We start from the raw sequence: 12474 nt of genomic DNA on the forward strand, positions 1-12474 counted from the left end.
CAGGCCCACTGGACTCTTAATCTGGCCCTGGGTATGACATAACACACAACCATTCCACACTTACCATTTATGAAACCAAAAGGGCTGCGCAATATTCGTTATTGGGGTTCCTGCTGGTGTCAATTACTACAACATGCAAGCCTCAGCACACTCACTCACAAATACCAACTTCAAAGCTCACAAAATGAAAAAAAAATGTATACCAATTTAAAAAGGTATATCTTAAACGGCCCCCTCCCTAACAGGTACCAATACCTATACAAGGATAGCTTGTACTTCCCAACCTACTAAATTAAGAAGCTAAACCGTGCATTGCACACAGCTCAAACACCCCCCCCCCCCCCCAAAAAAAAAACCTTTTCTTATCAGTTGAAAGAGTGGAAAGGCTGAAAGGTAATTTCTCTTACATTTGGTATCTTTATTTGGGATTGTAATGTCCCAGTGCCATATAGAATTGATTGGGTAAAGGTACCATACCTACTACCAGTACCTACCTAGACTTTCAATGCGGTGCTACAGATCTAGCTCCCTTTTTTCTTATCACATCAATCTGCTTGATGCGATAACAGATCAGGTAGTCATTTACTAAATAACTGCTTCACATTGGTATTAGATTTGGTACCCCAATCTGGGCAGGCATAAGCTATGCCACATAGTGTACCAAATTAGGGCAATTCAAAACCAATATTACATTTAGTCGAGTTTAAATCTTGTCCGAATGGAGTTTTCCAACAAATATATTTAATGAATTTTAAATGTATAAAAGGATGAGATTTCTGGCACTTGTTCAGTATATATGTGGCAGCTCAAACTTTCCAAACCAGAGTCTCTTCCTTCTGGTCGTAGGTAGATATACAAATGGAATGCAAGAAAATAGCCCTCAGAAATGTCCTCACATCCAACTGAAGATGGGACAACATAAGAGGACAATAAAACAGAATATAGTGTAGTATTTACATTGCTGGTGATAATAATAGAAAAGGAATTGCACTTACAATCTTATGGAGCTTAGAATTAGCTCCAGATATATGCACTTGAATGGTACAATCCCCATCTATAGATGTGCTGATCCTGGTTCTGGTCATGTGTTGAAGGGTACCTAATTATGAGATTCTTTCATAAGTTCATTAAATTTGTATCCTTATGTGGGATCATATTTAACAGGTACCACCTAATTTGGGAGTTGTCGTGTTTAGTAGATAGCTCCCTAATCTTGTACCCTTTAATATGGCAATTCCACAAAAAGGGTACAAAATTAGGGCACTATTAAACAGCTCCCTAATTTGGTAACCCTCATTATGCGAAATTGCCATTTAATACCAAAATATGGCACTATCTACTAAACAGTTCCTCCCTAATTTGGTATCCTTAAATATGTCAATCTTACATAAGAGTACCAAATTAGGGAGTTATCTACTTATCCAAAGCAATACGTGCTGGCAATTGGGACATTCCATTTATTTGAATGGAAAATAAATTTAAATAGTTTACGAATTTTAGGTCTAAATGATTCTCCCAATGGAAGAAATTTATGTCAGACTAAAATTATCTTAATGTGTTTCCCCTGTATTCTCATTCATCCTGCACCATCTCACTGTTAAAGCCCTTCAAGATGCTGGCCTCATACTCTAGCTTTATAGTGGGAGAAAGCAGAGGCAAAGTTTTCAGATTAGGAAAATTTACAGATGCATACTCTGACACAAATCAAAGAGAGATCAGGTAACTTACAATTTTCCTCATTTCCTGTGCAATGCATATTCACTAAAGAGATCTTTAGATTCCCCTAGTGGTGTAAGACAAACACTGTGTGTAAGAGGGGCAGTGTGTGTTTGTGTGAGTGGTGCAGTGTGTGCATGGCAGTGCAGTGTATATATGGGGTGCAGTGGGAACACTGTATGGGGCCAGTCTGTGTATGAGGCTGTAATGGGGGGAGTGTGTGTATGGGGGGTGCATGGGGGTTCAGTGGGGGCAGTGTGTGTATGGGGGTAGTGTGTATATAGTTGGGGGTTGATTAAAACAATTTTTTATTTTATTTTTTAAATTAAAAAAAATCTGCTTTATATCCCCGCTCCCTTCTTACCTTTGCCCAGGGAGGGGAGGATATAAAGCATTTTTTAAAATTTTATTTAAATAAAAAAAATAAAAAAAAAAACTTATTTCGAATCGCTATTATAAATAGTATCCCCCCCCCTTCTTACCTTTGCCCTGGGAGGGTGTATATCCATTGTGAAGCCCCAGTGGTCCTCAAGGTGAATTCCTGGTGGTTCTAGTAGATGAGTGAACTCTAGCCTGCACCTCCTGGGTTAGCGTTCACTCTCGCGAGAACGTTGCAGTGGTTACCATTACAATGCTCCGTGTTCACGAGAGGAGACCCGGCGGATCTGCAAGCTAGAGGTCCTGGGTCTCCTCTCCTTCCCGTGCCAGCCGCCCAGCAATGTGCCAGCGGACTGGTGAGGGAGATCTCTGATCTCATCCGGTCCATGAAAGCACACAGCACCAATTGCCACGTTGTGTCGTCCCCCCCCCTCCCCGACCCACCTCTGCTCTGAGCAGCAGAACATTTGGGTAATGAAGCAGTTTCTTTGTGTATAGGTCATGCCTTGCAGTCTTACTGCTCAGTTATCTGCCATTACCAAGTTACTTTGTTTGAGGTAACTTCTCAGACAGCTAACATGAAAAATAGATTTAATTTTCAATCAGATGTGTACAGTGTGTTTATTTGAAAAGTAGTTTTTTGTCAATTTTTATTGAGTGGCAAGTATAAATAACATGCAGTAGTAGTAAACAATTCTCATATACAGGCATCCATAGAATACAAAACTGTGAAAATAAGCTGGATTACCACTTGTTTTTCTGGAAATGATTTTATATCCTGCAAGGTTAATTGAACTTTAAATCACACACAAACTCCTGTAGACTTAAAGCAGGAGATTAGAAATTCTAAATGAAACACACTGTGCAAAAAAAGGAAGTTCCAATATTAAATCTATTTACAGGAAATGTTTAGGAAGACTATAGGTAACATGTAAGAGAGGAGTGACTAGGGGTGCACGAACAAAACCATTTAACTCCTAATGGCAGAGATGTGAGCAGTTAGACTGCATGGGGATGATCATTAACCTAAATTGTTTTGGTGCTTAGTGTTCCTATACGTAGTCCCTTTCTATTGTATTTGTCTTCCAATAACAGCAACCCCAATCGGCACAGCCCCATCTATTAACACAATTAAAGAAAACATATTTACATGTTCAAAATATCCACTTTATTACAAGAGCAATTCACTGCAAATCCTACCAGTAGTTCAGACATTTTTTTTGGGGGGGGGGGCATTACTGTAAAAGTACTCCATCTTCTCCAATCTAGTATACAGATCACATGGTTTAATCACTTAAAACCCTGTCCGAAAAAATAATGGGGGTGGAGGTGAATTAAGCCACTTGCAGAAACGACCTGCGCTTCGCCATAAAACACACAAATTCTGGAACACCAAACTTCAATGACTAGGTTAAGTATTGATAACTAGCAAACTCTCCTCTATCAACATTCTTGCAGCCAATTGTAAAAAAAGAAAAAAAAAAGTACACATTGTATTCCAACTATTCAAAATAGGGTTTTACTTTATCTGATGTAAAGGTCTAATACCAATTTGCAAGCCAGTTAGACAATGTCTTACTGATTGCTTGTACTGTATATAGCGTTACTTGGATGAATAGATAGGACAAGGCAAAGGAAATGGTTTCGGAATGGTTGATGTTAAAATATTGGACTTAAACCAGTAGCATGTAACTTATGGCATTGTATAGGGAAATGGATTGGTAAAATGTATTTGGTATGTGTATGCTAAAATACAAAACAATTAAAACCTTAAAAATATTTTAAAATGTGAGTAGAAAATGGCAATTAACTTTCAATAAATTAAAAAGAAAAGAAAAAAGGCAGCTTTCTTCACTTCAAGTGTTATTTTTTCCTCTCCCTTTCTGAAGATAAAATTACTAACTTGACTATGATTAGATACCCAGTCTCTGTGCTGATTGAATTCAGCTTAGTCTCAAACATCGGTTGACCATTATATAGATGTACATATCGTGCTTAATCAGTGTAATGTCCCAACATCTTGGTAGCTGGACCCCAAATTAATTAATATTTATATGTGGAGCATTTGTAACTAGCCATATATTCTAGCCACATGGCAGGCTTAATTCAGCTTGTGCAGAACTTGAAACTTTTTTTGTAACCACATTGCAGAATTGTTGAAGGACAACAATCCCAGGAAATGTTTTTTTGCGTCTTCAGAGTTGCGCTGACTTGAAAAAGCACAGACCATATTTGTGTTTGGCAGGGTCGATCATTCGTACTGCAGGCAACAGTGTGACTGGCTTAACTTTATACAAATGCCCACACTTCCACATCTTGCACAATAAAGTCTTCCTTTTTGGACAAAGTTTCATTCTTGAAAGTGCTACACGAGTTACTGCGTCCATGATACAAATCAGAGTCGAGCCACAAGCCAAACCGACCCCTGAAAAGCAATAAGGGGGAATACGAGATCAATAAAATATTTAGGGGTACTTTAATACTCTGTATAGGCATAGAAACACACAACAGACGGTTTCTCTTACTTTGTTTTGTGTACTGGAGTACTACAGTTTGCTGGCTTTATCATTTTAATTATATTTTAAGGTATGTAGCTTAACTAGGTAGGTCATACACTGGTTGACACCCACAATCTGTGAAGGCTGATTTAAATAGAGATAAAGACCTGGGTAAAGGAGACAATTTTGGGAGGGGACAGCTTTTCATTGAAAATATGCACCCCTTAGAATGTCAGCCAAAGTGGCCTATTAACTTGTCCTTGTACCATGAACAGGTATAGGGTCTGTTTCACTTCACACTTTGGCCACTGTTTTGAACAGTTTCACTATACGTCAGCTGACCACAATAAGGTAGTAACAGTGTTTAACTAGAAGGATAACCTTGTTAAACTATGGTATGAACAAGTATTCTATTTCAAACATTTCCTTGGATGACCCAACATTGCTTCTTAATGTAGCGTTCACAGTTAATGAAGACAAAAATATTTAATATCTGTTGATATTTGGAGTGCGTGTCTGCTAGTAAACGGTTGTTCATTCTAGGGTTGTATTTTAACATAGCTGGGGTGCCCAAAAGGTAGATCCCCAGATGTTGTAGAATTAGATTTCTCATATAAATACCCGTCCTCCTCTTTGCTTATAAACACTTTGTGATTGAATAAGAGATTTTTTTTTAATTATATTGTTTACTTTATTTATACATACCCTCCTCCTCCTATCTCCAATGAGCTTATGTCTCCATTGATAAAGTAAGAATTTTCCCCACTCCACTTGAAGATCTGCAAGAAAAAAAAAAAAAAGAAATGGGGACATTTAGGCAATGTAAAAAAAATCCAATTGACACTATTACATTTTACTAAAGTGACCTTTTTTGATTGTCGACCAACTTCATAATACATTTTCTTTGTTTGAAAACATGTCATGCCATTTATTTTGAACATGGGATACATATTTAACACAAGCTAAAATTACAAGCTGTGCAGAGTATGCTGTTGAGGCATACCTAAAAGTTAAATGGAAACTAACGGTACTCAAGTTAAGTTTTTAATTTATTTTATTAATCCTTTACAGAAATGTTGCATTCTATACACTTTGCAAGTATCCCTAATTAAGACAACATGTAAAATATAAAAAGAATGAAAGTGTCATTGAAAAGGAAATTCCTATATGTCACATATTATAGGTGTACCAGAGGTACAGATTGGCATGTTTGTCCGTGTGGCTATGTACAGAGCGTACAAACAGTGTAAATGCAGCAAGTACTTTCCACCAAACATCTGTACAATACTTGACTGGTCAAATCAAGTTTGAATACTTCCATCATATTTAAAAAAAAAACCAAAAAAAACCTGAATAAAATCAACGCGTTATGTAGCATAATTTACACTACCCTGCTGACAAGTCTCAAATATACAAGTGAATTGTGAAAAACCAAACATACCTTGAAATCAGGGTTAAATGTGAACAAGAACGTTTCTCCAGTGCCGTAATAGTGATCACTGAGCCTGAAAGGGTGAGTAGCATAAGCTCCAAATACCTTTGGGGACAAGAACACAAGTCTTTAGGGCAACCATGAGATAGATAGATGTTCTTGTGCTAAATTATTGCAACTGGTAACTGATTAATTACTGTAACAATATTTGCCATTTATACCATTGCATGCAATGAAAAAAAAAAAAAAAAAAAAAGCTATGTATAACGTTTAGTGGCTGAACAATTCACAGTTCTGTGACGGGAATGTTCAAAGTGTTCGCCCAGGGTACAGAGTATGCATGCATGTTACTCAGGCTATCTTAGCCATGGTCGCTAGGGACTTTAACATGGTGTACCTCTTACCGGAGATCTGTTGGACCTGGATCCCAGACTCCACCACTAACACTAGAGAGCTGGAGGTTCTTGGTTCTGTTCACTCTCCTCAGCTAAACCGTGTAGGGCTTAATTCAATGGTGGAGAGTTTCAGCCGATTTGAGCAGCACTTACATGGGGTCTAATCTTATTCCTATCCAGCACAAGTTATATGATTGCTATTTCAGCCTCCAGCAGCAGTATTATGAGTTGTAATGAGTGGAATTGCGGATAGCAATAAAACTACAGCTGTGATCAGTTTAGTGGCTGAATTCACAGTTCTGTGACGGGAATGTTAAAAGTGTTCGCCCAAGGTAGAGAGTATGCATGCAGGTTACCCAGGCTCTTAGCCATGGTCACTAGGGACTTTAACATGGTGTGCACCATGTGCAGACATTTGTACTGATTATTTTGGTGATAGATTCCACTAAAAGCCTGCCTATTTCCTTCCCAAAGTCCAAGCAAGGCATTATAACAAATACCATACTCATCAGTGGTTTTGGTGTAAGAAGCATTTGATTGGACTGTTCTCACCAGCTTAGAGCTCATGTGCGCACTCTGGGCCTGGGAGAGAGCGGGGGTGAGCAAGGGAGCAAGAGAATACAATTACAAATAAATATACATAAAGCAATGCAGGGAGGCAGAGGGCGGCGCTACCTACAAGGGAATACACATAACACCAGCACACACACACAGATGACAGACATAATTTTTGCACAGAGTTGAAATTAGTCAGCCAGGACTAAGTGCCAGGGGTGCAACCAACCCCCCAGCTCAAATGCAAAGAGATATCTGTATGTGCACAGATTCCCAACACCATGACCACTTATACAAGTAAAAGAAGTCATGGTGGTAGGATTAACCCTTTACATTCTACAGCATTACAGAGGAGTTCTCCTTTTAATATGAATTATCGTAACAGATTTGCATACATAAAACCTGTAATGTATATTTAGTTACCTGGTTGTCCATATCTTTAACAACTAGAAGAACGGGGCTGTCCAGACAGGAGAGATTCCTGTAAAGAGTCTTCAGGCTAGTTCCATGTTTGTGTGTACTGTACTCCAGATGCCAAGGATAACCCTGTACTCTTGCAGGTAAGCGATGAGCCAACTAAAACAAAATGCAGAAAGGATTGGTTTATTATAAAGACTTTGGGTTTGGTTTTGTTCTGTAGTTTTGTATGGATTGTTAACAAGAATGGTGGTCACTTTTGAAACCGTAAAAAAAAGAAAAAAAAAAAGAATGGTAGTCACCCACAAATGGTATGTGCAATGTGTGGTATAATATTTAAAATATAAAAAAAAAAAAGAAAGAAAATTGATCACCTCATCATTTTTTTTTATCATAATCTGCATTATGGATTACTAAGTGGATCTTTTGGGCAAACCTAACTTGATATGGGAAAAATGTCTTACAGCCATTGCACACATAAGCAACCATGACTGTTAATGACAAATGTCTCATGGCAAGGTATACATTTTTAACATGTCCTAGTCCTGTTTAAGTGCAGTACTGGCTTTACCTTTTCAACATGCATATCATTCAGCAGCAAGCTCTTGTGTTTTAAATCAGGTAAAAAGTCCTCTGTGTCTTCCTCCTCATCTTCCTCGTAACTGCAAGTGCTCTTCCGACGCTTCGCCTCTTCTACGGTTATGATCTATATAGAGATAAATTATGTTGATTGACAATCATCATACACATGTACACAAAAAAACACCTAAATTATAAATCATGAAATATGTGTTGCCGTTTTCAGCTACCAATTTAAGACAAGGAAGGAATGCTTTTTCTTTTAATAGCATAAACGAGACAAATCCAGAATCAGATTGCTTTTGCTCCTATCTTGGAAACAAGTTTAAACAAAACTGATGTTTACAATCTTTTAACCTTGGAAGGACACCAACTAGAATGTGGAATGCATTCACTTCAAATAACAAGTCTAAAAGAAACAGTTCTCACATAAATGCCTTAAACTGTGTTAGTGCAAGTGACAACGTTTTGCTTGTGTTGCTTTCAGGAATATACTAACAAAAATGGTAATTAGTCCCCAAAAAAAAGGAAAAAACCTGATGTCAAAAGAAAAACAAAGTACTTAAAGTTATAGCGATAGGTATTTTGGGCAGAATTGCCAGTCAGAAAGTCCATGTACTGCAAATATTTCTAGAGAACCAGTAGCACTGCAGTTTATTTCTTGATAAAAACATCCATAGAGATGAAAATCCACAGGCTGAATAAACTGCATAGTATAGGATCTCAAATAACCATCTATGTAGTATAGGATCTCAAATAACCATCTATGTAGTATAGGATCTAAAATAGCCATCTATGTAGTATAGGATCTCAAATAACCATCTATGTAGTATAGGATCTCAAATAACCATCTAAGTAGTATAGGATGGATCTCAAATAGCCATCTATGTAGTATAGGATCTAAAATAGCCATCTATGTAGTATAGGATCTAAAATAGCCATCTATGTAGTATAGGATCTAAAATAACCATCTATGTAGTATAGGATCTAAAATAACCATCTATGTAGTATAGGATGGATCTCAAATAACCATCTATGTAGTATAGGATCTAAAATAGCCATCTATGTAGTATAGGATCTCAAATAGCCATCTATGTAGTATAGGATCTCAAATAACCATCTATGTAGTATAGGATCTAAAATAGCCATCTATGTAGTATAGGATCTCAAATAGCCATCTATGTAGTATAGGATCTCAAATAGCCATCTATGTAGTATAGGATCTCAAATAGCCATCTATGTAGTATAGGATCTAAAATAGCCATCTATGTAGTATAGGATCTCAAATAGCCATCTATGTAGTATAGGATCTCAAATAACCATCTATGTAGTATAGGATCTCAAATAACCATCTATGTAGTATAGGATCTCAAATAACCATCTAGGTAGTATAGGATGGATCTCAAATAGCCATCTATGTAGTATAGGATCTAAAATAGCCATCTATGTAGTATAGGATCTAAAATAGCCATCTATGTAGTATAGGATCTAAAATAGATGGTTATTTGAGATCCTATACTACATAGATTGTTATTTGAGATCCTATACTACATAGATGGCTATGTAGTATAGGATGTATCTCAAATAACCATCTATGTAGTATAGGATCTCAAATAGCCATCTATGTAGTATAGGATCTCAAATAACCATCTATGTAGTATAGGATCTCAAATAACCATCTATGTAGTATAGGATCTCAAATAACCATGTAGTATAGGATGGATCTCAAATAACCATCTATGTAGTATAGGATCTAAAATAACCATCTATGTAGTATAGGATCTAAAATAGCCATCTATGTAGTATAGGATCTAAAATAGCCATCTATGTAGTATAGGATCTAAAATAGCCATCTATGTAGTATAGGATCTCAAATAACCATCTATGTAGTATAGGATCTCAAATAACCATCTAGGTAGTATAGGATGGATCTCAAATAGCCATCTATGTAGTATAGGATCTCAAATAGCCATCTATGTAGTATAGGATCTAAAATAGCCATCTATGTAGTATAGGATCTAAAATAGATGGTTATTTGAGATCCTATACTACATAGATTGTTATTTGAGATCCTATACTACATAGATGGCTATGTAGTATAGGATGTATCTCAAATAACCATCTATGTAGTATAGGATCTCAAATAGCCATCTATGTAGTATAGGATCTAAAATAGCCATCTATGTAGTATAGGATCTAAAATAGCCATCTATGTAGTATAGGATCTAAAATAGCCATCTATGTAGTATAGGATCTCAAATAGCCATCTATGTAGTATAGGATCTCAAATAGCCATCTATGTAGTATAGGATCTCAAATAGCCATCTATGTAGTATAGGATCTCAAATAACCATCTATGTAGTATAGGATCTCAAATAACCATCTATGTAGTATAGGATCTCAAATAACCATCTATGTAGTATAGGATCTCAAATAACCATGTAGTATAGGATGGATCTCAAATAACCATCTATGTAGTATAGGATCTAAAATAACCATCTATGTAGTATAGGATCTAAAATAGCCATCTATGTAGTATAGGATCTAAAATAGCCATCTATGTAGTATAGGATCTAAAATAGCCATCTATGTAGTATAGGATCTAAAATAGCCATCTATGTAGTATAGGATCTCAAATAACCATCTATGTAGTATAGGATCTCAAATAACCATCTATGTAGTATAGGATCTCAAATAGCCATCTATGTAGTATAGGATCTAAAATAGCCATCTATGTAGTATAGGATCTCAAATAACCATTTATGTAGTATAGGATGGATCTCAAATAACCATCTATGTAGTATAGGATCTCAAATAGCCATCTATGTAGTATAGGATCTCAAATAGCCATCTATGTAGTATAGGATCTCAAATAACCATCTATGTAGTATAGGATCTAAAATAACCATCTATGTAGTATAGGATCTAAAATAACCATCTATGTAGTATAGGATCTCAAATAGCCATCTATGTAGTATAGGATCTCAAATAGCCATCTATGTAGTATAGGATCTCAAATAGCCATCTATGTAGTATAGGATCTAAAATAGCCATCTATGTAGTATAGGATCTCAAATAACCATCTATGTAGTATAGGATCTCAAATAGCCATCTATGTAGTATAGGATCTTAAATAGCCATCTATGTAGTATAGGATCTATGTAGTATAGGATCTCAAATAACCATCTATGTAGTATAGGATCTAAAATAGCCATCTATGTAGTATAGGATCTAAAATAGCCATCTATGTAGTATAGGATCTCAAATAACCATCTATGTAGTATAGGATCTAAAATAGCCATCTATGTAGTATAGGATCTAAAATAGCCATCTATGTAGTATAGGATCTAAAATAGCCATCTATGTAGTATAGGATCTAAAATATCCATCTATGTAGTATAGGATCTAAAATAGCCATCTATGTAGTATAGGATCTAAAATAGCCATCTATGTAGTATAGGATCTAAAATAGCCATCTATGTAGTATAGGATCTCAAATAACCATCTATGTAGTATAGGATCTCAAATAGCCATCTATGTAGTATAGGATGGATCTCAAATAACCATCTATGTAGTATGGGATCTAAAATAACCATCTATGTAGTATAGGATCTAAAATAGCCATCTATGTAGTATAGGATCTAAAATAGCCATCTATGTAGTATAGGATCTAAAATAGCCATCTATGTAGTATAGGATCTAAAATAGCCATCTATGTAGTATAGGATCTAAAATAACCATCTATGTAGTATAGGATCTCAAATAACCATTTATGTAGTATAGGATCTCAAATAACCATCTATGTAGTATAGGATCTCAAATAGCCATCTATGTAGTATAGGATCTAAAATAGCCATCTATGTAGTATAGGATCTAAAATAGCCATCTATGTAGTATAGGATCTCAAATAACCATTTATGTAGTATAGGATCTCAAATAGCCATCTATGTAGTATAGGATCTAAAATAGCCATCTATGTAGTATAGGATCTAAAATAGCCATCTATGTAGTATAGGATCTCAAATAACCATCTATGTAGTATAGGATGGATCTCAAATAGCCATCTATGTAGTATAGGATCTAAAATAGCCATCTATGTAGTATAGGATCTAAAATAGCCATCTATGTAGTATAGGATCTAAAATAGCCATCTATGTAGTATAGGATCTAAAATAGCCATCTATGTAGTATAGGATCTAAAATAGCCATCTATGTAGTATAGGATCTAAAATAGCCATCTATGTAGTATAGGATCTAAAATAGCCATCTATGTAGTATAGGATCTAAAATAGCCATCTATGTAGTATAGGATCTCAAATAACCATCTATGTAGTATAGGATCTCAAATAGCCATCTATGTAGTATAGGATCTAAAATAACCATCTATGTAGTATAGGATCTAAAATAGCCATCTATGTAGTATAGGATCTAAAATAGCCATCTATGTAGTATAGGATCTAAAATAGCCATCTATGTAGTATAGGATCTAAAATAGCCATCTATG

General features: G+C 35.9%; 1 protein-coding gene across 5 annotated transcripts in view; it reads right to left on the bottom strand.

The window, feature by feature from the left end:
* Window positions 1-3325: 3325 nt before the first annotated feature.
* NCOA7 (nuclear receptor coactivator 7) overlaps window positions 3326-12474 on the bottom strand; it is a 231755-nt gene continuing 222606 nt past the window's right edge. For all 5 annotated transcript variants that reach the window (XM_063443174.1, XM_063443175.1, XM_063443172.1 and 2 more), the window contains 5 exons: window positions 7963-8097; window positions 7398-7550; window positions 6034-6129; window positions 5298-5371; window positions 3326-4519 (listed from right to left, as the gene is read on the bottom strand). In XM_063443174.1, coding sequence (XP_063299244.1) covers window positions 4384-4519; window positions 5298-5371; window positions 6034-6129; window positions 7398-7550; window positions 7963-8097 — 594 coding nt within the window. In that variant the 3' untranslated portion in view covers window positions 3326-4383. The remainder of the gene's footprint in view (window positions 4520-5297; window positions 5372-6033; window positions 6130-7397; window positions 7551-7962; window positions 8098-12474) is intronic.

This window comes from Pelobates fuscus, chromosome 2 (genome assembly GCF_036172605.1).
Source record: "Pelobates fuscus isolate aPelFus1 chromosome 2, aPelFus1.pri, whole genome shotgun sequence".
In the NCBI taxonomy this organism is placed as follows: Eukaryota; Metazoa; Chordata; class Amphibia; order Anura; family Pelobatidae; genus Pelobates; species Pelobates fuscus.